At 41.2% G+C, this 26,841-nt stretch overlaps 2 protein-coding genes and 1 long non-coding RNA gene across 3 annotated transcripts in view; 1 reads left to right on the forward strand and 2 right to left on the reverse strand.

The window, feature by feature from the left end:
• Positions 1 to 5,548: 5,548 nt before the first annotated feature.
• Positions 5,549 to 20,335, forward strand: LOC118387813 (uncharacterized). Its single transcript, XM_035776547.2, has 7 exons — positions 5,549 to 6,029; positions 6,198 to 6,312; positions 17,199 to 17,314; positions 17,932 to 18,031; positions 18,644 to 18,765; positions 19,012 to 19,106; positions 19,666 to 20,335. The coding sequence occupies exons 1-7, from the start codon at positions 5,939 to 5,941 to the stop codon at positions 19,711 to 19,713; spliced, it is 687 nt and encodes a 228-aa protein (XP_035632440.1). The 5' UTR covers positions 5,549 to 5,938; the 3' UTR covers positions 19,714 to 20,335.
• On the reverse strand, positions 13,641 to 16,858 carry LOC127917121 (uncharacterized). Its single transcript, XR_008096979.1, has 3 exons — positions 16,582 to 16,858; positions 16,379 to 16,523; positions 13,641 to 16,320 (listed from the first exon to the last, which is right to left on the reverse strand). It is a non-coding gene; the product is annotated as an uncharacterized LOC127917121 (long non-coding RNA).
• Positions 20,336 to 20,511: 176 nt separating the features above from the next.
• sec16a (SEC16 homolog A, endoplasmic reticulum export factor) overlaps positions 20,512 to 26,841 on the reverse strand; it is a 69,962-nt gene continuing 63,632 nt past the window's right edge. The window contains exons 29-30 of the mRNA XM_052500515.1: positions 23,546 to 23,629; positions 20,512 to 23,224 (exon numbers count right to left, since the gene is read on the reverse strand). Of these exons, the coding sequence (XP_052356475.1) occupies positions 23,153 to 23,224; positions 23,546 to 23,629 (156 nt within the window). The 3' untranslated portion in view covers positions 20,512 to 23,152. The remainder of the gene's footprint in view (positions 23,225 to 23,545; positions 23,630 to 26,841) is intronic.

The following is a 26,841-nucleotide window of genomic DNA, read 5'->3' on the forward strand; positions in this document are numbered from 1 at the left end:
TGCCAGGTAGAGCCCCAGCTGGAGTAGGAACCCCTGGCACCCTGCAGCCGTTCCATCGTAGACCCTCGGGAGCGCGAGCCGAATCCCACTGGATCCAGGTGAAGGTGGGGTGGACAGCGGTATGGGTTGTTGTGGGAGCTGGGGTGATGATGATGGGGTTGCTGGAAATCCCCCTCTTTCCCATCGCTCCATGGTTTGCAGCACACGATCCATGGCTGCAAAGTCTCCATGGCCGAGACTTTGCAACATAGTCACGTGCTGCTCGACTCGCTCCTCCTTAGGTAGAGGAGGGCTGTGTGCACCTGCTGACTCCATTGAAGGTGCATGTTCCTGTCAGAGTCTAGGTGATGTGGGTAAGGCGAAGTCAGGCGCAGGACACAGAGATGAGTAATAATAGTAACTTTACTCAAAAATAATCTTCCAACAAGGAGAACGAAAATCCAGAATCACATAAATGAGACAACTGACAACAATAAACACGCACAAAACCATGATGGCCCCAGAGGGTTAAATAAGGAAATAATTCAAACGTAATGGGAACCAGGTGTGTACAATACAGACAAAACAAATGGAAAAATAAATATAGATCGGTGGAGGTTTGAAAGCCGGTGACGTCGACCGCCGAACGCCGCCCAAACAAGGAGAGGCACCAACTTTGGTGGAAGTAGTGACAATGAGTGAGTGTAAGAACAGAGAAGACAGCATATGATTAATGAATTACAATGAATTACTACCCTAATATTCTCTCAGTTCATCACAATTACATAATAGTGTCTCTAGTGGTGTCTCCTAACAGCCTTGGGCCCCCAGTTGGCGAGGATGGGACTGGCTTCCTCTGTCACATCAAAACATACCTGCAGATGAGAGACAGATGGATAGAGAGAGAGAGCATGATTAAGCCTTGTTTCTTTATTCTAACACTGTCAGTCATCATAATCATCAGGAGGTGAAATGCAAAACTGACCTTGGATCATTAACTCTGGGACTACTACATCTCTATCTGTATTTCAATGTAAAGCATCTCTTTAATAATAGTTCCTGTTGACCCGACCAAGTGACCTCTCACCTCTGATCATGCTGTGCCCTCTATGTGTCAGCAAGTTCAGATGAAGGAGGAGTTCACCGACACAGCTGATATAACCTAGATGATTTAGGGAGAAGAGGGAGAGGGATGCAGTGAAGGAGAGGAAATAAGGTAGTTAAAGAGACAATGTTTAACAGGAATATGTGTGTGTGGTCTGACCGTGTGTCCACACTAAATGGCTGCAGGGTACTTTATACTGAAAAACATGCAGACACATGAGGACAAATAATATAGCGTAGTTATATAAACAAAAATAATGGAGTGTCTTACTATTCTCCATGGTTGGTCCCCTTGCCTGTTCGTTGAAGGTGGAAAGAGCCAGAGTTATACACCTGAGCCTGCTTACTGCACAACACAATCCATCAATCAGATTGATACATGAGTGTGTAGGTGTGGGTTATAGGGTGTAATTGTTCTATTTTTGTACAATATGGGTGACTTAAAATAGCCTGTTTTGTTTTTGTACCGACATTACACCCTTACCTAAACAACACCCTCACCTGAGAAGTAGAAATCAAAAAGAGAGAAACTGGGAATTTAACAACTGCCATTGACATAGCTAAGTACTGTATGTCCAATGGCCGATGAGCACAGATACGTTTTATCTATAATCTCTATAAGTATTGTCATGTATACTCCCATTAACGTTTTATCTTCATATGACAAGGATTAAAAAGGATTTGCTAGTAGATTGTCGACTTGATTCATGATGATGACTGTTGGCTAAGATTTTTAAAGTATGATGTTGACATGATCAGTCCAATCAAAGCTACTGTAGATATAACGTGATTTGATGTAATTTTATCTGTGGCCAATGACCTTGAACCTTCTTGGATGGGCACTTCTAATGTAACTCTATGGCAGCACCCAAGAGGCTTGAATTTTCGAGCTCTACCATTACACTTGGTGGTGACGTCGTGTCTCCATGACTGACAGAACACTGAGCCAATCACGGCGCAACTAGAGAACTTTACCAACCCTTACTCTCCGTATTTTCAGCTGGCTGCCCCACCACGACAGAAAACACTGAGCTCGGCTGAAACACCTGCATTTTAGAGTTGCCTTAGTCAAGAAAGCAAAAAAGAGACCATGTTTGTATGCAGCTGTATTAACTCAAAGATTAAAAAAAAAAAAGTTATATTGTTTGCAAATTGATATGTGACACGTATTAATGTCAAAATAACATGCAAAACAGGCAAGCCCCCACAAAATTGTATTTATTTTTTGCTAAAAATGTGGGGTTATAATTATTTTGCAAATTATGGTGGAAAATAAGTATTTGGTCAATAACAAAAGTTTATCTCAATACTTTGTTAAATACCCTTTGTTGGCAATGACAGAGGTCAAACGTGTTCTGTAAGTCTTCACAAGGTTTTCACACACTGTTGCTGATATTTTGGCCCATTCCTCCATGCAGATCTCCTCTAGAGCAGTGATGTTTTGGTGCTGTTGCTGGGCAACACGAACTTTCAACTCCCTCCAAAGATTTTCTATGGGGTTGAGATCTGGAGACTGGCTAGGCCACTCCAGGACCTTGAAATGCTTCTTACAAAGCCACTCCTTCGTTGCCCGGGTGGTGTGTTTGGGATCATTGTCATGTTGAAAGACCCAGCCACGTTTCATCTTCAATGCCCTTGCTGATGGAAGGAGGTTTTCACTCAAAATCTCACGATATATGGCCCCATTCATTCTTTCCTTTACAAGGATCAGTCGTCCTGGTCCCTTTGCAGAAAAACAGCCCCAAAGCATGATGTTTCCACCCCCATGCTTCACAGTAGGTATGGTGTTCTTTGGATGCAACTCAGCATTCTTTGTCCTCCAAACACGACAAGTTGAGTTTTTACCAAAAAGTTATATTTTGGTTTCATCTGACCATATGACATTCTCCCAATCTTCTTCTGGATCATCAAAATGCTCTCTAGCAAACTTCAGACGGGTCTGGACATGTACTGGCTTATGCAGGGGACACGTCTGGCACTGCAGGATTTGAGTCCCTGGCAGCATAGTGTGTTACTGATGGTAGGCTTTGTTACTTTGGTCCCAGCTCTCTGCAGGTCATTCTCTAGGTCCCCCCGTGTGGTTCTGGGATTTTTGCTCACCGTTCTTGTGATCATTTTGATCCCACGGGGTGAGATCTTGCGTGGAGCCCCAGATCGAGGGAGATTATCAGTGGTCTTGTATGTGTTCCATTTCCTAATAATTGCTCCCACAGTTGATTTCTTCAAACCAAGCTGCTTACCTATTTCAGATTCAGTCTTCCCAGCCTGGTGCAGTTTAGTTTCTGGTGTCCTTTGACAGCTCTTTGGTCTTGGCCATAGTGGAGTTTGGAGTGTGACTGTTTGAGGTTGTGGACAGGTGTCTTTTATACTGATAACAAGTTCAAACAGGTGCCATTAATACAGGCAACGAGTGGAGGACAGAGGAGCCTCTTAAAGAAGTTACAGGTCTGTGAGAGCCAGAAATCTTGCTTGTTTGTAGGTGACCAAATACTTTTTTCCCACCATAATTTGCAAATAAATTCATTAAAAATCCTACAATGTGATTTTCTGGATATTTTTCTAATTTTGTCTGTCATAGTTGAAGTGTACCTATGATGAAAATTACAGGCCTCTCTCCCCTTTTTAAGTGGGTGAACTTGCACAATTGGTGGCTGACTAAATACTTTTTTGCCCCACTGTAAATATAAATCATAAAGGTACGTACCTAATATTTCATCATATACATTCATATATTTACACACGTGCATGGAGCTCTGTGTGTTCTGTCTTTTATTCAAATATGTCCAAATCGGCTCTAACATAATATATTTTCCCAGCTTTATTTCTGTTAAGAACTTTATACTCGAGAGTGATAATTTCAGTAACCTGACTGCTTTAGCTCTGATGTGATCACCCCATAAATTTGTAAGAATAAAGTTCCAAATGAATCTAATGCTATTGTTTGGATAACTTTGCTGCCCTTATTTCCTAAGGATATTGTCATGTATACTCCCAACACATATCAATTATTTCAATCGGACAACTGGCAAAGATGTTCAATAATTCATCAATTTAAAGAACTCCATGCAGTTACTAACAATTAAATGTTTTTATTGTAACATAAACAACAATCAAATTTAATATAGAAACAAGCATTTAACATATTAACAAAACAAACAATTTCAAGTCAACCAACTTCACGTCAAGAAAAAATTGTCAGGTCCAACATTTTTGACACCCTTGATAAAGATGAGCAAAAAATACTAAAATAAATAACTCTAATAAATATAGAGCTATATTATATGCTCCCAGAAAATATTATTTTATACTCAGAGAAATAGATTATATTTAACAACCAATAATTTCAAAAAGGCCAATCAACCAACACTTCCAATTATTATGTCATTGCAGGGCTACAGCATATTGATGCCATAAGTTAATGGTGCCACCAGTCAATGATTTTAGAAGGTGGGATAATGATGATTTAAATGGTTTCTCTCCCCAGATCTGTCTACACTTGTAAGATATCCAGATACAATGTGTGCCCGACTACCTCCGGAGGTGATAAGGAAGATCTGAACAAGGTATAAACGGGGCTTTTGTCTCCTTTGCAACCTTGACCTTCTACCCCACCAAAACAAACTTCTCTGGATTTATTTTGCTTTGGGAATCTTTCAAAACTTGAAAAACAAAAATAACTCCATACAGCACTGGCACCAACTGATCGTTGAATATGTACACATGGAACAAATCCCAATGACAACAACCCATCAAACAGCTGCATTCATTACAGTCTGGAATACATTACTAGTCCATCTGAATCTCATGTCCAACTTATCAGTTCAACCCCTTCATGTACACTCCAAAGTAAATGTCACTCGACTGTACAAAAGTTTTGTATCCCTACTTTGTGAGTTGTGTGTTGGTGGTTCTACCACAGGGTAAGAAGTATGTCAAGTGCAGTAGCCAAGGGCCACAGATTGAAAGTAGTAAGCCTCCCCCTCCCAGAAGCCTCTTCACTATCAAGACCCTTGCAGTGCCTCCTCATGGCAACACATTTGGTAAGTAGCTAACTTAATGCTCATGCTAAACTGCTTGCGATCTTGTGGTGTTGTATGTGGTGGTGTTTGCTCATTTGCGCTTAGCACATTGTACATTGAACTCATTATTACATCTGGTTGGTAAGCATGTGAATGGTTTGTGTCTGGAGTGTATTGTCGGTGAAATGGTGGAGCATGTCTTGTTATATTATATTGTTAAGTATGTTGAAAAGAGGGAAAGATTGAAGTGTAGGGTCATTGAGGTCGGGGGGGGTAGGAAGGGATTTTGAGCGATGGAGGAGGGTCTATTAGAAGTTAGCATGGCTATTTTTATTTTATCAGAAGTACTGAGTTAAGTAGGAGGATTTAGAAATGTTGTAAACCGTGATTGACCACAAACTCCAGCACTGTAGGTGGCGGCATACACCTTTAACGGTGGTTTGCGGACCGCCATTTTATCATAGAAGAAGAGTCTGTGCGGATGACATAAGAAAAATATATTAATGCAGTCGAAATGATTATCATTCTTAGTTGTTTAAGTTCGGATATTGATTGAACGAACAGTACACGGATCCTATTGTTATCGATGTGCCTCTGAATCGTATCTGTGTCAACAAGCTAGCTAGCTAATTTAGCTATCCATCATCAATTGAGTCTGTCACTGTCAGTCTGATCTAGCTCGTCGATCATAGTTAAGATGTGTTGCAGCTTTTGAAGATAGTTAGTTAGTTACCTCTGTACTTTTTGTCTCAAATATGAACTTGTAAGTCAATAGAAAATGTCAGGTTAGCATTGTAAACAACAGCAGCGAATAACCAGTCAAACATCACATCATCATGGAGGATGAGGAAGATCTCGAGGTACTTGGCGAACAACTGTACGATTTAATTTACCCCAAGCACGCTGAGATCGCCGGGAAACTCACAGGTGAATCACCCCATAACGTTTTACATTTACACTCACATTCAAATTGCAAAGCATTACGCAGCTATGTAGGCATATGCATTACTACCAATATGTTATAGCTAGGTAGTAGATTCCATTTTACAACATTGTTTCATGGTATATTGAGATGGCATTGTAATTGGGTCGGAGGCATGTTGCTGGAACTACCTGGTCCTGTCCTGACTCGGATGCAGCAGGATGAAGCGATGCTGACAGAGGCCCTTGAGAAAGCCCTCAGAGCTCTGCAACTACCTCAGTGTCCCAGGTAAGACTGATAATACCACATTCTTAGACGCTAGCATTAACTATTTTAGCGCCTATTGACGATAGTATCTTCTGATCGGAGGAGTTTTGTTAAGAGTCCGGAGTCTTGCTTTAATAGGCTGGACATGACATTTTAAACTACCGGTACACTTTTTTTTATAATAAAAACTTGGTCATTATGTCCGCCGTGTAGGCCCATTTCATAATATTACCATCTGTCCCAACTGTTGCCGTCATCTTGAAGTAATGGTGAAAAAAACAGGCCTTATTTTATGGCATTTTTCAACCTGTCAGCACCTATTAGTTCTATTGAGTACCGAGGCACCAACCCACCTTCTGAACGTTCTATTCCCAGCCCATTGTTCAATGCCAAATAATATGACTTATTGTGAATTCCAGTACCTGGCTGGTTGATGAATGGCACAATGTATTAACTAGGAGAATACGTTTTTCTTTACCTGAGATGACTGAATTAATGTTCAGGATTATTGATAGTCGTTAATACAATTATAATTCCAAAATATGCACATGAATACAGGTAATAACCAAACATGAAGGGTCATATTAATTCACAGTAATCTGTTAAAATACTTTTAAAAAAAGTATTTCTGTGGCTGTGCAATAGCTCAAATGTAACACACACATACAATGGAAATTAGCCCTTTATTATGAATGATGTGGCTCTTAAAATAGCCTTTGGTTTTGTAAAACAAATGTATGTTTAAGATTGTTGCACTGGCACTCATATTCTAGTGAATGTAATCACAAGAACAAAGTGTTTTTGGTGCATTTTAATATAGCCCACACTAGACAGTGAGAGGCAGACACAATATAAAAGTCCTATAAACATAATATACTGTAAAGAGTATAATTAGCATGTCTTTCAATTAAATACATTATGAACATAAAAAAAAAATACATACATGCATACATACACACACATCAAATGACTGAAGTTACCTTTTATAAACTGGCATTCAAGTTTAACAAGGAGATATCTTTTGGCCCCCTGTCTCATATAACTGTCCTACAAGTCCTAAAGCAGCTACGTTGCCTCATATTACCATCCTGTCAGTATCTACTGGTATCGTATCCTAAGGAATAGATCCACTCTATGTAAGAATTCTGACCTCGTTTACATAATAATCAAATAGAAGTGGATATTCTGATACAGAACTACTCACTTCTTCATCCTCTTCTTCATAGTCTATTACAAATGTGTCTCCTTTAGAACTAATTACTTTACCCTGCCACCAGCACACACTCCTATCCTCACTGCTAATATACATGTGTTAAAAAATGTAGACGGCCAGATCCTTTGCACAAACGGATACATTTTATACGGTTTTCCTGATATTCCAACCATAAGGGCAACCAGGGCATATTACTAGTTTTGTCGTATTTGATTCTAAACTCATAAATGTCATCTGATTTTCTTATGTCTACCACTGTTGCATCATACTCTGTATCTAAAATGTTTCCACTAAATGTATGCGGAACACGTTCTACAAGAAACTGCAGTGGCATTTTAATACTTGGTAATCAAACCACATCTAAATGTCCTCTCCTACGACCCAGATCTTGTGCTTTAAGATGCTGTTTGGTAGCATCTCTCAAAATACCTCTTTACTTTGAGCAACAAGATCAGCTGGCGCAGTCATGCGTGCTTCATCTAAACTAGTGTCAAATGGCTCACTCATAACAACTACTACACCCTTCACGTTACTGATGAGCTGATCCGATGACAGCCATTTCCCATATTTTGATAAGTAAAAAATTTAATTTTCGTTTTTCTGGCCTAATACAAAGCATCTACATTTTAACTGCTCTGTCACGGCTGGTATTTACTTAAATTAGCTATCTGCTCGGCGACTTCCTCCACACTGGTCCAGAACCCACCATATTTGCCCATGTCTACAGTAACCTGTTGTTTTTACTGACTCCCTGAATGTCTTTTTGCTTTTGTCTATCTTGTTTCTCTTTAAGTGCCTGCAGTCTCTCTTATTTTGAACAAACGCTCACAATATATGACTCTCTGTCCTTTAACTGATGCCCTAGATGTTGTAAGGATCTCAGCTTTCCTCTCAGGACCCAAACTAGCCAAACATTCCCAAGGCCTATTCTGTTTAAACATGATCATGCCCTCTAATGCTATTTTGCATTCCCTAGACTTTAATCTTAGTAATTGATTAAAAAAAAGTCCCAAAATCTCTCTCACACGCAACGTTAGTTTTTTGGAGCAGATTCTAATGCTTACTGTCCATGCTTTAGGTGATCTGTTGTCAACCTACAGCACACCTTCACTAGAGTAGCAAAAAAATGGCTCTAGAGCTTGTTTTGTCATGTCATCAAACTCTTCTGATTCTTGTGCTATGAGTTTGTCGAAGATGGGTCCCCTGTGGACGTCTGCGTCATCAAACAAATTGACCTCACCTCGAATGACGGTGCTGCTGTCTGCCTGTCACTCTGTGAGCTTTCTAACAAGCAAACTATACGTGTTGGTCATGTTCTTTCTTTCCAAGAACTCTCCAGAATGGTTCTGTAACCTGTTTGGATATAAGGCATAATGCCCTATTTTTATTTTACTTATTTATTTACTTGCATACCCGAGAGAATACTATAGACAAGAAAGCCAATCAGTTGATTATTGACAAGTTTTTCCAACACTTTCGATAAACATGGCAAAATAGAAATAGGCCTATAATAGTTAGGATCAGCTTGATCCTAACTTTAAATAAATGACGAACCGTGGCTGCCTTCCAAGCAATGGGAACCTCCCCAGAAAAGAGTGACAGGTTAAAAAGGTTGGAGATAGGCTTGGCAGCAACCTTAAAGAAGAAAGGGCCTAAACCATCTCACCCAGCTGTTTTTTTGGGGTCAAGTTTAAGGAGCTCCTTTAGCACCTCGGACTCAGTGACCGCCTGCAGGGAGAAGCTTTCTAGCGGGGCAGGTGAAAAAGAGGGAGAAGCGTTGGGGCTAGTTGCAATAGAAGAGGTGGGAGATGAGGAAATGTTGGATGGGCAGGGAGGCATGGCTGAGTCAAATAGGAATCCTGACTTAATGAAGTGGTGATTAAAAATCTCAGCCATGTGCTTCTTGTCAGTAACAACCACATCGTCAACATTAAAGGACATGGGCAGCTGTGAGGAGTGTGAGGGTTCATTCTCCAGGTCTAGACCCACAGAGAGATAACTGCTCATAACTTTGGCCTTCCAGATGGCCTGATTGCCCTTATTTCTCATTTGCCTGAATAAGAGCCAGTCAGCCTGAGTATGCTTGTGCTGAGCCTTCGCCAAATGCAATTCCTGAGTTGGAGTAACTCTGCAAGATCACGGTCAAACCAGGGGCTGAACCGGTTTTTAATTCTCATTTTCTTTATGGGGGTGTGTTTGTTATCAATACCACTGAAAATATCAAAAAAGAAGGTCCAAGCGTCTTCGACAGAGGGAATCAAGCTGATTCTATACCATTTTACAGTTCATGTAAAATGCCAGTTCATGAAGGCAGGCTTGCTCATTAAAGTTTTTAGCAAGCATCTATGACAAATCAGGACAGGTCGTTTCACTGAGCAGCCATTATGAACACAGGCTGTAGTAAAACAGTGTTCACTAAGGCCATTACAGAAAACACCAGACTGATACCTATCAGGATTATTTGTGAGGATAACATCGAGGAGGGTAGCCTTTTCTGGGTGTTTGGAGTCATACCTTGTGGGATTGGTAATAATCTGAGAAAAATGTAGGGAGTCCCATTGCTTTAGTACTTGGTCATGTGGTTTAAGCATGTCCCAGTTTAGGTCACCTATCAGGACAAATTCAGACTTAGTGTAAGGGGCCAGGAGAGAGCTTTGGGCAGGTAGGGTACAGGCCGGTGCTGATGGAGGACGATAGCATCCAGCAATAGTCAACAAAGAGCTATTTGAAAGTTTAATGCTTAAAAACAGCAAATCAAATTGTTTAGTCCTACAATCTGCAATGAACTGAATGACATTCAGATTAGCATGGACGGTTTGAATTAACCTGTTTTCATTTTGGGTGAGTCTTGTGAAGTCCAACAAGTCAGTGTAGAGATAGTAAACATACACTATAGACTCCTATACAAGACTCCTGTATTTATTTCAATTTTTGGGCTCATTGCAATTACTATCACTGTCTTCTTAAGACTCATTTGTATTTATGTAAATTGTGCATGGGGTCATTCTACAGTGCCTTGCGAAAGTATTCGGCCCCCTTGAACTTTGCGACCTTTTGCCACATTTCAGGCTTCAAACATAAAGATATAAAACTGTATTTTTTTGTGAAGATTCAACAACAAGTGGGACACAATCATGAAGTGGAACGACATTTATTGGATATTTCAAACTTTTTAACAAATCAAAAACTGAAGAATTGGGCGTGCAAAATTATTCAGCCCCTTTACTTTCAGTGCAGCAAACTCTCTCCAGAAGTTCAGTGAGGATCTCTGAATGATCCAATGTTGACCTAAATGACTAATGATGATAAATACAATCCACCTGTGTGTAATCAAGTCTCCGTATAAATGCACCTGCACTGTGATAGTCTCAGAGGTCCGTTAAAAGCGCAGAGAGCATCATGAAGAACAAGGAACACACCAGGCAGGTCCGAGATACTGTTGTGAAGATGTTTAAAGCCGGATTTGGATACAAAAAGATTTCCCAAGCTTTAAACATCCCAAGGAGCACTGTGCAAGCGATAATATTGAAATGGAAGGAGTATCAGACCACTGCAAATCTACCAAGACCTGGCCATCCCTCTAAACTTTCAGCTCATACAAGGAGAAGACTGATCAGAGATGCAGCCAAGAGGCCCATGATCACTCTGGATGAACTGCAGAGATCTACAGCTGAGGTGGGAGACTCTGTCCATAGGACAACAATCAGTCGTATATTGCACAAATCTGGCCTTTATGGAAGAGTGGCAAGAAGAAAGCCATTTCTTAAAGATATCCATAAAAAGTGTTGTTTAATGTTTGCCACAAGCCACCTGGGAGACACACCAAACATGTGGAAGAAGGTGCTCTGGTCAGATGAAACCAAAATTGAACTTTTTGGCAACAATGCAAAACGTTATGTTTGGCGTAAAAGCAACACAGCTCATCACTCTGAACACACCATCCCCACTGTCAAACATGGTGGTGGCAGCATCATGGTTTGGGCCTGCTTTTCTTCAGCAGGGACAGGGAAGATGGTTAAAATTGATGGGAAGATGGATGGAGCCAAATACAGGACCATTCTGGAAGAAAACCTGATGGAGTCTGCAAAAGACCTGAGACTGGGACGGAGATTTGTCTTCCAACAAGACAATGATCCAAAACATAAAGCAAAATCTACAATGGAATGGTTCAAAAATAAACATATCCAGGTGTTAGAATGGCCAAGTCAAAGTCCAGACGTGAATCCAATCGAGAATCTGTGGAAAGAACTGAAAACTGCTGTTCACAAATGCTCTCCATCCAACCTTGAGCTCGAGCTGTTTTTCGATGTGCAAAACTGATAGAGACATACCCCAAGAGACTTACAGCTGTAAGCAGCAAAAGGTGGCGCTACAAAGTATTAATAAGGGGGCTGAATAATTTTGCACGCCCAGTTTTTCAGTTTTTGATTTGTTAAAAAAGTTTGAAATATCCTGATTGTGTCCCACTTGTTGTTGATTCTTCACAAAAAAATACAGTTTTATATCTTTATGTTTGAAGCCTGAAATGTGGCAAAAGGTTGCAAAGTTCAAGGGGGCCGAATACTTTCGCAAGGCACTGTATACTCAAATACAACACAGAAGATTGTGTGTGTGTGAATAAAGAATAATAATAATTGTAAGGTAACACTAATAATAATACATACACCCCCCGCCCTTCTTCCCCTAGAGATGTTTATTCCTGTCGGCGCGATGAACTGAGAATCCAGATGGCTGGACCGACTCTGACCGTATATTCCGAGTGAGCCATGTTTTTCCGTGAAACAGAGTATGTTACAATCCCTGATATCTCTGGAAAGAAACCATTGCCCTGATCTCGTCAACTTTGTTATCCAGGGACTGAACACTAGCCAGTAATATACTCTGAAGTGGTGGGTGGTGTGCGCCTTCTAAGTCTGACCAGAAGACCTGCGTTGTTTTGGGTCGGCCTCTGGAATCAGTTCAATTGCCCTGGGTGGTGCGACCAAAGCATCCGCTTCGGGAAAGTTGTAATGCTGGTAAGTTAGCGCCGCTCGGATATCCAATAAGCCTAGTAGTTAGAGCGTTAGGCCTGTAACCGAAAGGTTGCTGGATGGAATCCCTGAGCTGACAAGGTAAAAATCTGTTCCCCGGGCACCGAAGACGTGGATGTCGATTTTGGCAGCCCCCCACACCTCTCTGATTCAGTTGGGTTAAATGCGGAAGACACATTTCAGTTGAATGTATCCAGTTGTACTAGGTAACTGACTAGGTATCCCCCTTTTCAATAGTTCTTCCCGGCTGTATGTAATAACACACACAATTCTCTGGGCTAACAATGTAGGAAATAAAACATAAAAAATGCAAAGTTTCCTAAGGACTAGAAGCAAGGCAGCCCCCTCTGTCGGTGCCAATTTTATACAATTTTATACCATTATGTTTCGAAAACTGTTTAGAAAGCAATGGTTATTGATGTTTCTAAATGTTTAAACATAGCATCGGAATTGTAGTTTACACAGAGCCAATTGTGGGCGAACGTTGGCCTAAAGGCTGAAAACCCTACATACGGAGAAGGGTTTTTGAGAGCTAGACTGAGAATATCCTGGAGAGTAGGAAAACTAGAGGCGAGGGCAGTTTGGGGTCTGTTTCCCCATCCTGCTAGATTAGTTGCCCATGTGTCTGTATTATTCATCCTGGGGCCCGACTCAAACAACTGGGAACTCGGAAAAGTATGAGGTCAAATCATGACATCAGTGATCTTCAGGTCAGAAAGTTGGAGCTCTAGAAAGAGGCCAAATTTCCAGAGTTGGAATTCCGAGTTGGATGACTGTTCAAAACTGTTTTCCCAGTTGGAGCTAGTTTTTTTCCAGAGTTCACAGTCGTTTTGAATGCGTTGAAGTCTGAGATTTGGTATTCAGACTTTATTCAGTCGCGTAACGCGCTCTGCATGTGTGGCTGCCTTGTGCGCTCTGAATAAATGTAATTCAACCACTGAAAACTCTCCCACTTGCTGCCAACAGATTTTCTCATGGAGTTTTCTTTTAACAGGGTTGTCAATACATTTATCTTAAGCCATCCCTTTAAATACTGTGTACATTTTTAGTTGGAATTTGGACGACAGACTCACTAGAATACATTGAGTTCATTGAGAGAACGGGTTCAGAATATTAGGGAGAAATGTTTCAGTACCAATTGCTTGATAAAAAAAAAATACTCTGATCTTGTAGATGATTTAGATTTAGTAAAGTATTTATGAATCACAAAAAACAGTTTTGGAGGGCCTTTACGCACTAAATAAAGGAAATGGTGGTTTGATTAATTAAAAAAATTGCCACATTGTCACGGCCGTTGATTGAAGAGGACCAAGGTGCAGCGTGGTGAGCGTACATTTTCACTTTTTTTGGATGACGCCGACAAAAACAATAAACAATACAAAAACAACCGTGAAGCATAAGGGCAATGTGCCACAAACAAAGTTAACTACCCTCAAAGAAAGGAGGGAAAAGTGCGACCTAAGTATGGTTCCCAATCAGAGACAACGATAGACAGCTGTCCCTGATTTGAGAACCATACCCGGCCAAAACGTAGAAATACAAAATCATAGAAAAATGAAACCTAGAATGCCCACCCCAAATCACACCCTGACCAAACCAAATAGAGACATAAAAAGGCTCCAAGGTCAGGGCGTGACACACATTTAGTTATTAAATTCATGGTAATGTTAGAATATTAGTGTACATAGAAATATAATAGGGCGAATAGTGTACAATAGTAGGCTATACCCTCGTCTATTGCCTGCACTAACCATGGAACTGTGTGATGACACGGCCAAGTATTGTGCCATGATACAGCCAAGTATTGTGCCATGATACAGCCAAGTATTGTGCCATGCGTCAGGTTCAAACTGTTACGGCTTGGTCTGCGCTCCAGTCCATAACAATTTAATTAGCCTACATGTCTTTAAAAAATATATATATAAATAAACTTTTACTAATGTTCCTCAGCAGCAAGGCTGTTGACGGCATTTATAGATGAAGCAAATTAAGGTAAACAAAACAATGTAATAGAATGATAATGTAGGCCTAACCAACTGAAGGCAACTAACAGTAAATTGGCAGTTGAATATGTGTGGTTAATAATAATAATAATAATAATAATGGATTGGATTTATGTAGTGCCTTTTTATCAACTGCGGTACTCAAATCGCTTTACACAGTAAAGGGGAAACTCACCTCATCCACCACCAATGTGTAGCACCCACCTGGGTGATGCACTGCAACGATTTTCTGCCAGAATGCTCACCACACATCAGCTAGCATGGTGGAGAGGTGGAGTAATAAAGTGCATTCGTTAAGTATTCAGACGCAGATCCTCTCAAGCTCTGTCAGGTTGAATGTCCTTTCATTTTCCCCTTGATCCTGACTAGTCTCCCAGTCCCTGTCGGGGATAGTCGCAATAGAAGGGGTGGGAGATGAGGAAACTCTCTCTTTATGTAGTGTTGTGTTGTCTCTCTTGTTGTGATGTGTGTTTTGTCCTATATTTATTTTCACATTTTTAATCCCAGCCCCCGTCCCCGCAGGAGGCCTTTTGCCTTTTGGTAGGCCGTCATTGTAAATAAGAATTTGTTCTTAACTGACTTGCCTAGTTAAATAAATGTAAATAAATAAAATAAAAATAGGGCATTAGGCCTTATATCCAAACAGGTTACAGAACCATTCTGGAGTTCTTGGAAAGAAAAAACATTTCCTCAGTGTTGTGTTGTCTCTCTTGTTGTAATGTGTTTTGTATTTTAATTATTTTTTAATCCCAGGCCCCCGTCACTGTAAATACTCCGTCACTGTAAATAGGAATTTGTTCTTAGCTGACTTTCCTAGTAAAATCTACAAAATAATTTGAAGTGTTGCCCCCTATCGCAGCAATTTTCTTTTTTGCATGTTCTGCAGACGGGGTGACCATCTTCGATTATGTTCCCCTCAGCACTCTTGTAAAACCCAAAATACGACCGCACTTTTTGGTCCAGATTTGGTCCTCTTAGAAGGCTGAAAAATCTCCCGAGCGCTGTCACTATCTTCCGCTATGTTTTCACACAAAACCCACGTTGCAGGCTGCGCCTGCATCAGACTGTTGCTAACTTTGGTTGATGCTGGACAGTATTTACCGAGAGTTTTTCAAACCGTGGTAAGCAAACACGGTTTTAATATTAATTAAAATTTGAAACGGTAATACTAATTGTCAGGGAATTTTATCGTGAAACCAGTAACCATTTCATCCCTTCCTCTGACCTATTTATGCTGTTTAATATTACATGTAGCCTATTTGAAATTATGTGCAAGTCTTACATTCACCTTTTTCATGTTTATTCAAATATTATAAATATAATTGAAATCATATGGTTTGGTTTCAATACTTCAAAACCAAATGGTTGGTCCAGGTTGTCATAAAAATATATGGGTGTTAAATTGTGATTTTAATAAATTAAGCGTATTTGGAGCTGCAGCTTTTTCCCCTGTGAGTACAGAACGGTTTTTAGCTAAGTGACTGGAAAAAGACCGGAGGGGTTGGATTTCTAACCACTCAACTCTGCTCACATACCCTGATCTGTAGACACCTCCGCCACATACCCTGATCTGTAGACACCTCCGCCACATACCCTGATCTGTAGACACCTCCGCCACATACCCTGATCTGTAGACACCTCCGCCACATACCCTGATCTGTAGACACCTCCGCCACATACCCTGATCTGTAGACACCTCCGCCACATACCCTGATCTGTAGACACCTCCGCCACATACCCTGATCTGTAGACACCTCCGCCACATACCCTGATCTGTAGACACCTCCGCCACATACCCTGATCTGTAGACACCTCCACCACATACCCTGATCTGTAGACACCTCCGCCACATACCCTGATCTGTAGACACCTCCGCCACATACCCTGATCTGTAGACACCTCCGCCACATACCCTGATCTGTAGACACCTCCGCCACATACCCTGATCTGTAGACACCTCCGCCACATACCCTGATCTGTAGACACCTCCGCCACATACCCTGATCTGTAGACACCTCCTCCACATACCCTGATCTGTAGACACCTCCGCCACATACCCTGATCTGTAGACACCTCCGCCACATACCCTGATCTGTAGACACCTCCGCCACATACCCTGATCTGTAGACACCTCCGCCACATACCCTGATCTGTAGACACCTCCGCCACATACCCTGATCTGTAGACACCTCCGCCACATACCCTGATCTGTAGACACCTCCGCCACATACCCTGATCTGTAGACACCTCCGCCACATACCCTGATCTGTAGACACCTCCGCCACATACCCTGATCTGTAGACACCTCCGTCACATACCCTGATCTGTAGACACCTCCGCCACATACCCTGATCTGTAGACACCTCCGCCACACCTTCATTTATTTCATCTCCACCCCAAACAAATAGCCTTTTTAAAGACAGTAAATGAGGCTGAATGTAGAGAGAAAAGTTCATAAAAAGGGAATTGCGCTCCATTTACACATGCTTAACTCGGGTTGAACTCCGCCCCATGTGAGTTTCTGTGTCACAATTTGGTTGAGTTTGATCTTAACTAACCTCCAGAGCCCAGGTTTCTTGTAGTCTAGTCAACGAGACAGATTTGGAAGGATGGCCATGTGAGACTAGACCTCAACTAACTATGATCTCTCCATGACTTCAGCAATACAAGGATGTCAAAGGAGGAAGATGAAGCATCTGTCTCTTCTGACTCGCTTGGGGAACAGCTGTTTGAGCTCGTGGACATCTACAACACTGGCCACACACAGAAAATCACTGGTAATCAACCTACTGATCAGTAAGCCAATCATCTCTCCTCCCTCCAAACGTATGATTTATTTTATTTACTTAACTCTTATTTTACCAGATTACTGAGAGAAAGAATCTTGCCAAAAAAGCAACACACAAAGTTTGACACTTTTCTGCTTGACCAAAAAGGTTGAGAACCTGAGTTAATTCCTTATATCTCCTCCAATGGCAAACAACTGGTTGTGAGACACTCACTCCCTGTGTGTATTTCAGGGGGAGTTGGGATATCCAAGAAATACATTTCCATTACTTAACAAGACAAATATAGGCATCCCCCCCAAATTAATATTATTATTAGGTGTTAACAAATACCAGGTGTAGGCAACTAGATTCAGCTGCGGGATGATTTTGGTTGGACCTGATTTTTGCTGAATTCCTGGTGATTTGAGTCTTTTTTTGACCCAAAACTAAAATTATTTTTAATAAAAAAAATAGTTTGGGGGCCAAGAAAATCACTTGCTGGCCGCCTGTTGCTGACCCCTGCCCTACACAATGCGAATCCATACAGTGCAAGCGCAGGCTGATCCTTTATGAACCAACAGCTTCTAATGCTTCTCTAACATGTATTTACCCATGTACCACTCCAGGCATGCTCCTGGAGCAGCATAAAGAAGCGGTGCTGCATCTTCTCTCAGAACCCTCACTACTGGAGGAGCAGGTGAACCTGGCCTTGAAGACACTGCAGGAGTGAGTGTGGAGCTTGACATCATTGTGGGGAAGAAAGATATTATGAAGAACTTTGTTTGTATATCCAGACACAACGCTGATGAACCTCTGAATGGATGGAAACTAGACTGATTAGGCTACTTTCTGTTAATGGCCGTCATTAATTTTAGATCTGGCAGTCAAGCAGACTGAGGCCCTGTCCAAATACATCCCATATTACCCTAGAGTTGGGTAGGTATAAGCAATATGATAGTAGCCATTGATGAACTAATTATATTTTTCTGCCATATTGGTTACACCTACAGTATCCACACTCAGGTCTACCTAAAAGCCTTGAGGATACAGGACTAGGGGGTGTTTCTGAATGGGCCATTAGTCTCGAAAGGAGAGCCTAGAAACCTGACACAGAAGGCTAAGACAGCGTTCCTCACTTATACAGTAATTTAACATTATCCATCCATTTTATGGTGTCATTATTGTACATCCAATAGTAAATACATGGTGATACCAGAATAATATCTAATATCTCTCTAGTCGCAGGCCATAACGTGTGGGATACTTAGCCTATACTGTGCAGTTTTTTTTAACGATATTCATGGCATGTTATGTTTCCCCTACCCTGATTTGCTGTAGGCTGGGTGTGGAAGAGACAGATGTGAGTGACTCATCAGATGCCGATGACACTGAGAGGCTGGAAGAGAGGCTGTTTCTACTGGTGCAGGAGATGGACGCAGTGCACTCAAATGACATTACAGGTTAGCCCTGCCACTAGCCGGTCCCAATTTGATCCCTACTCTCCCTTTGGCCCTTTAATATTTGCAGATCTTGTAAGGCGAAGCAATATGGTGGCAGCTTTACCACTAAACTGTTTAAACATAAGTCTCTAGAACAAAATGGCTCATTGAGTGAACTGTAATATCACAGATACTGCTAATGCTGTCTTTCATAAACCATTTTAGTGGTCTGTAATGGTTAGAATTTAGAAGGACTCTGTCTCATAGGCATGCTTTTGGAGATGGACCCTGCAGCTCTCAGACAGATGCTGAGCGACCGCACCATGTTGGAGGGAGCCGTTCAAAAAGCACAAGCAGCGCTGGTAACCTTCAACCGAAACTACCCATGTCAATATATTGATTGATTGTTTGGTACACTAATTAGTGCCACGCTCCACATGGACTTACTTGATGAAATAGTGTCTTGTATGTGTACACAGAGCACAAAACAAAAACTACATTTCTGGGGGAGGGTAGCCTCAGCACAGTCATAACACAACCATATGTTCCGGTTTTCAAGGGAAATTGAAGAGAGAGCCTGTGACTCCCGCTTTCAGACGTTAACAAGGCGACACTCCATTTTACTCGATTGGTTGAAAAACTGCAGAAGAGACAGTTTTGTTACTCTCGTCAACAAGAGCAGAATGTGGGGTGGGGGTCTAGTTCTAGGCATTTATTTTACACTTGCCAAGTTAGGTTAGGAGGAAGGTGTTGTGGGAGATGATTGGTTGGTAGATTAAGCCGATTAAAATAACGCTGATGCAGAGGTAGTTTATGCCAGACTTTCTATTGTGCAATGTCAAAAACTCCCATATACAATAATTACAATCTTGCTTTGTTAGCCTATAGATTCTAACTGCATTTATTTGGGGATTTTTACAGGAAAGCATTTGGATCCAAGAGGACAAAGAAATCACCAAATCCAAATGAAGTTGGCCCAAATACTGTGACATTTCAGCTGAAGAAAACTACTTTATGAACACAAGATCATTCATGTGCCACTAACCCACAGGATCATAGCTGCCATGAAGGGATGTATGTATATACTGCATTCTAAGTGGCGATTCCTGATTTCAGATATTTTTCTCACTCCAACACTTGTCAGTGACTTGTTTCGGAGTGCAATGCACTTTAGTTAAGGCCACACTCATGATTGGACAGGAAGGGGAATATGAGCCAGTGAAGTGTGCTGCGACGCCCTCACACACTTGCTAAAAATTAAACCAGGCACCCTACACTTCTTGAAATATACATGCAAATGCTCTTTTAGACTGCAGACTTCAGGAGTGGAGAATGGAACAGGCCTATAGTCGTTTTTGTTGTTGCTTCCAATGCTATAGGAGAATTTGACAACTGTCTGGGTTGATTGGATTTTTCTACTTGCCAGAGTTGTCAATGAGGGATAGGTAGTGCTGGTCCAAAATACTTTCATCTGTGAGAAAGTAACTACATCTGTAGTGCCACAGTGATGCCAACAGACTTGCACACATTTAGATCCACTGGTAGTTTGGGGGATATTTGTTTGTACTTCACTTAATAATAAAAATGAATTCATTAACATTACACAAAGATTATAATATTCCACATTCAGACACTTTTAGCCAACTGTTGGGATGTACTGCAATAATGTGTGAATAGGAAATGTATTTTGATATGTAGATAAAACAACATGATGAACCTTGGATACTAATCAGACATAGAACAAAATGAAACATTCTTTCAAAGTGCTAAAGAGCGCAAAGATATCTTTATTACCATTTTACAGGGTTGAATTCTAAAACAGGAAAAATCAACAGCTTTTCTCAGACAAAAAGGGGACCTTTGGAAAAAATAATTGGGTGTTCAACACAGAAACAAAGTCAAGAACACAAAGGGGAAGCAAGGAATTTTGGATAACAAAGTTGACAAAAGCAACAGCAAAATCAAAAAGGAAACGGCAGTTTTGAGTAAAATTTGTTCCTTTCACAGATGTATTTAATGAGGCTAGTTAATCTGCAGAAGCAGCCGTTACAAACGTGAATCCAGGTATTATATAATCTATTAATGACATTTCAAAGCTAAATCAGCAAAAACAATAGTTGCTCTCCACACTTTTGCTCATGACTACAGCTCATAAATACAATCGATCAGATAAATATTTGGATAGATTAATGACATTTAAAAATTGTAGTCAAACGACACCATGACTTCCCTATAAAGTGCATGCACTACTTTTGACCTGAGCCACCTAGTTGTGCACTATATAGGAAATAGGGTGTCATCTGAGACTTGACCGATATAGTCCTGGGGCCTCATTTATAACAGTTCACACATTTCCGCATGAGACACATTTCTGAAAATCCAGTGGGAGTACAAAAATATTTAGATTCATACATTTGGTGCACATTAAAACTCTGCCTGGAAAACACCTCCAAATTTTATGGTGACAATAACACACTATTTGCTGTATAATTTTGAATTAGGCCATGGCAGTATCTAAAATGGGCAATTGCAATTTTGATCACATTTCTGTGGGCAGAATGTTTTGGAAGTTATTCAAACTAAACATGCATAGCGATTTGCCTGATGTCTCTGCAAGGTTGATTGTAGCCTAGATTTTGAAACACTTTAAAAGTAGGCTAAATGCTACAGCCCACACTAAAGTACAAAATAGAAATTGTTCAATATTTTGTTTATCAATAGATAGAAACAATGTCCTGCCTTAGTATAGGGTCTGATTTAAATTGGCAATGTTGTGCTTCTATCTCACAGCAATACAATAGCTTACCTATACTCAAATATTTTACATAAACTACTGTGTTGGCAATGTTCCAATACAGTTTATGAAAGAGAAAACAAATGGCAAATTGTGGACCTGTCAGCAGAACGTTTAAATTCAACAATGTTTTGCATCGACTTTTCACCTAAATATGATGGGACTGGCCGTGAATTCTGAAAAATTGTCAAAGGCAGGCTACCAGTAGCATACATAGGCCTACTTCAATGTAAAATAAACTTCACCTTTTAAATTTGACTGTAGGCTAGATTATAAACCGCACTGCCTATGGGATTGCACAATTTAATACAGCCTATCTATTTACTAGGCTCCTAGGTCCAATTAAATGAGAGATGCACATGCTAATTTGTTGTATGGCTACTTAGGGAATATGAACCTATTACGGCTAGAAAAGGTGAGAAATTTATTCTGCAATGGTTATGAAAATAGAGATTCAAATGTTTATTTTAGATTAAATAAATAATTTTGCTCTTCTAACTAATGGCAAATGGCTGAATTTGTGTTGTTGTCCTGTTTTTAGTTTTTTTTATGAATAAGCTTTTCATCATATCCCCCATTTGCACAAAATACTTACTTGCCAGCTTGCAATACAATATTTCAGCCACTAGTAGATGTGCGTACGCATGGTCTAAACGGGGAGCTGAGCACATTCTCACAACACGTTACATTTTTATAAATGCCAACTTGATCGTGGAAACTGCCGCATGCACATTTTGGGGTATATTGTATGCACGCACAGTTTATAAATGAGGCCCCTGAATCCCAGCTCACTCCTTGTTCCTCTAAAGGCCTGCTTTTAAACTCAGTTGGGGGAGAGGAAGCCTAGTTGAGACTTAAGACCTTTGTGCCTGATAATGAGGTGTTGGTAGGCAGCAACATTTTATAAATATCTAAAATGAACATTCCAACACTCAAACTTCTAAACTCCTAGGGTAGCGAGGCGTGACAGTCACTCCTATTGCCTCTGCTGGACCCCACATCACACCTGAGCACATCTGAATGAGGGAGAGTGAACACAGCAGGCATTGCACTACTGATACTCCACACACATCAGCGCTACAGTACCTTCAGTGTCTGTACGGGAACACTGAAGAGTCATATACACTAGTATAAACAAGTGAGCTGAGCTCCCGAAGTGCTACACTCTTTTACACACTAATACACTTAAGGGGCCAAAGACACACGTACTAGATAAAAATAGGACCAGAACAGTCCTTTGTCTCAGCATGTGTGTAGAGGGAATGTTGTCTAAGAGCTGAACACACTAGCATGTCTCTCCACAGTAGGTTGTTACATACAGTATAATCAAGCTAAGTATGTGCATTAAGATCCATTGTTCCAATTAACTCAGTTTGGACACATGAAAAAGCCCTTTATGACAATCTTGCCTGCAAATAATTAACAAATGTTCTTTCTTTTTTTTTTTTAATTAGTGAAAGAGTGGTATAGTCGTTTGACGATGATGGTACTGGTGGTAGTGTTCGTCTTGGGTGTAAGGGGGGGTCCATCAGAGGGGGAGTTGAGGTGTCTATGCGCTTCCCAGGGGGTGGTTAAACCCATAAAGTCTGTTTTAGGATGAACTAGGCTGGATATCTACTTCAGCACTGGGTATGCCCTCTGACCGCCCAACCTTCCAGACAGAAGCCGTCCCGATGGAGTACTCGCCTGGGGAGAAGGAGAGAGGGATACAAGGGTTGATTTGACAGTGTAAACATGTGGTGTTGTAAACACTGGTGTGTCCTAGCACCTCAATGGTGGAACAAGCCTTACTTATTTTCTTACTAGCACCGATTTCACAGCTTTATAGAGTCAAGTTTTACTTGACTGATGTGGTTGTACCTTTCGGCCAAATTACCTTAAATGCAAATGGTGTCATCACAACTTCACTTGAGATCCTAGATTTTTCCCACAGATTTCAATGTACACATTTACATAAGTGTCAAGTCTTAATGGGAACCCTGGCCTAACCGTTTTCAACTAACTTACCTGTGCAAACTGGGCGGGGTTATAGAACGTCACGCCTCCAGAGGGTGGAGCTCCCTGGGGAGGAGGCTGCGGAGTCGGGGGCACCTGGAAGGAATAGATGCAGGAGTTACCATGGTAACTAGGCAGTGAGGCAAGGCAATAATCCCCTTTCCTCCACGGCTACAGAGAGGACAATCAGTGACCACAGTGTTGTCGTGTTCATTAGGGCACACAATGTAAAAGTTTTGCAATGAAAAGCAAAAATTAGCATTTCTTGTTGGACAAGTACAGGTAATGTTTGGTACCTAATGAACATGACCCAGGTTCTCCTCTTCTGGGTTAATGATGTAACTATGAGAACAGGCCAGGGGGAGGAGCAAGTCTCCAGCATGCCGCTAGTTTGTAATCAAAGGTATTTTTTTATCAGTTTCTGTATCGTATTTGTGATATACACTGAACAAAAATATAAACGCAACATGAAATGATTTCAGAGATTTACCGAGTTACAGTTCATATAAATAAATTAGGCCCTAATTTACAGACTTCACATGACTGGGAACACAGATAATTTTTTTGTTTTAAAGTCGGCGTGGCTCAGATAAAGTCGGTATCTGGTGTGACCACCATTTGCCTCATGTAGCGCAGCACATCTTCGCATAGAGTTGATCAGGAAGTTGATTGTGGCCTGTGGAATGTTGTCCCACTCTCAAATGGCTGTGTGAAGTTGTTGCATATTGGCGGATGCTGGAAAACACAGTCGTATGCGTTAATCCAGAGAATCCCAAATATACTCAATTTGTGACATGTCTGGTGATTACGCAGGCCACGGAAGAACGGACATTTTCAGCTTCCAGGAATTGTGTACAGAACCTTGTGACATGGGGTCGTGCATTATCATGCTGAAACATGAGGTGATGGTGGCGGATGAATGTCACGACAATGGGCCTCAGGATCTCATCACGGTATCTCTGCATTCAAATTGACATCGATAAAATGCAATTGTGTTTGTTGTCCATAGTTTACGCCTGCTCATACCATAACCCCACCTTGGGTTGACGTCAGCAAACCGCTCGTCCACAAGACGCCATCTGCCCAGTACAGTTGAAACTGGTATTCATCCACGAAGAGCACGTCTCCAGCTTGCCAGTGGCTATTGAAAAGTGACCATTTGCCCTCTGAAGTTGGTTACAATGCAGACCTGCAGTCAGGTTACGACCCTGGTGAGAACGATGAGCACGCAGATGAGCTTCCATGAGACGGTTTCTGACAGTTAGTGCAGAAATTCTTTGGTTGTGCAAACCTGCAGTTTTATCAGCTGTCCAGGTGGCTGGTCTCATTTACAATCCTGATGGTGAAAAAGCCGGATGTGGAGGTCCTGGGCTGGCGCGGTTACACGTGGTCTGCAGTTTTGAGGCCGGTTGGACGTACTACCAAATTATCTAAAACGACATTGAGGCAGCATATGGTAGAGAAATTAACATTCAATTATCTGGCAACAGCTCTGGTGGGCATTCCTGCAGTCAGCATGCCAATTGCACGCTCCCTTTGCTGTGTGACAAGACTGTACATTTTAAAGTGGCCTTTTATTGTCCCCAGCACAAGGTGCACCAGTGTAATGATCAAGCTGTTTAATCAGCTTCTTGATATGCCACACCTGTTAGGTCAGGGGTGTCAAAGTCAAATGGACGGAGGGCCAAATAAAAAATTTAGCTACAAGCCGAGGGCCGGACTGTTCGAATGTTCATTGAAAAATTTTTAAATGACGCATATAGTCTAGTGAACCTAATTGAACCTACTGAAAACCTAACAAATATATTCCAATATGATCAGATAAATAAAGCAATATTTTCTTATGGCTCTGTCAGTAATCTTTAATTTTCAACAGACACAAAAGACAAATTTCCTTTATATAAAAATCCCCATAACATGAACATTAAATGAAAGAAACCGGTATTCAAGGCACCATCAGTAGCCTATATTTTCTATTTTAGCAAAAGTGGGCTAAATTTACTTCAAAGAAAAAAACAATAATAGCAATTTTCTATCATCCACTCAACTGAAATATTTTTAAAATATAATTGGATTGAAATACAATAAAATAAAGTGCAAAAAATCTATTAATCAAAAAAACAACACTTTGTTTAAGGAGAAGTAACATGCAGTGAAAACAAATATTAAACTTTAACTTTTAAACTTGAACTGAGTAAAAACTCTAAATATGTGATTGCACAGTAATGTTCACTTGTTTGAGGTTGAGGGTGATACTTGGTGGTGTCCCATCTTTTCCACAAGTTCATCAATGTTCGGGTAAGGCTCTGAGCTGAGGAAATCCTCAGAATTGAGTGGAGGTGTTCAGCAGTAAGTCGACTTCTGTGTGATGTTTTGTTCAAGTTCATCAAAGAAAACAGTTGTTCACACAGGTATGTGCTGCCAAACATAGACAACGTTTGAGCAGCCTGGATGCGCAGCTGGGGCATTGTGTCGGGAGGAAACGGGCGAACTCCGCAGCACCCACTGCCGCATATTTTGCCCTCAGTGCATCATTGCATTGGAGGTCAATCAACTCCATTTGGAGGTTTGGTGGTGAGCTTCCACGTCAACAGCAAATGGGTTACCGAGCAGTTCCAACCTGCTTTTTTGTGCTTCAAAGTCAGCAAACGAAAGTCAGCGGCAAGCATACCTATTTTATCAGCCAACTGTGCGCTCGGGAACGCACTGGTAGAGAGCTTCTCTTTCATGGTCTGGCAGCTGGGAAAGTGGCTCAAATTTTCTTTCCGCATCTGCGTCTCCCACAGAGTCAGTTTGGTTTTAAATGCCTTCACTGTACTGTACATATCAGAGACATCCCGACCCTGCAGCTGCAAGTTCATTGCATTCAGATGACTCGTAATGTCACACAGAAAAGCCATTTCACACAGAAACATTTCGTCTCGGAGTTGTGTTGTCTTTCCCTTTGCTGTCCAGAACAGACAAATCTGCGAAACATCTTTGAAGCACCTTTCCCTGGCTTAGCCATCGCACCTCTGTGTGATAAGGCAAATCACCATGCTCCGTTTCTAACTCCGTCAGAAATGCCTTGAACTGGCGGTGATTCAAACCTTTGGCTCTGATAAAGTTAACTGTGCGCGTGATGATGCTCATTACATGCTCCATTTTCAAGGCTTTACCGCACAACGCTTCCTGGTGTATGATACAATGATAAGCTGTCAGCTCACCTGTCGCGTTTTCCTCTTGCATCTTTTCCCGTATCTTCGCCACCAGTCCGCTCCTGTGTCCACACATCGCAGGTGCTCCGTGGTTGTCAAACCCACGAGTTT

The sequence above is a fragment of the Oncorhynchus keta genome, unplaced genomic scaffold, assembly GCF_023373465.1.
Source record: "Oncorhynchus keta strain PuntledgeMale-10-30-2019 unplaced genomic scaffold, Oket_V2 Un_contig_1083_pilon_pilon, whole genome shotgun sequence".
NCBI classification, from domain to species: Eukaryota; Metazoa; Chordata; class Actinopteri; order Salmoniformes; family Salmonidae; genus Oncorhynchus; species Oncorhynchus keta.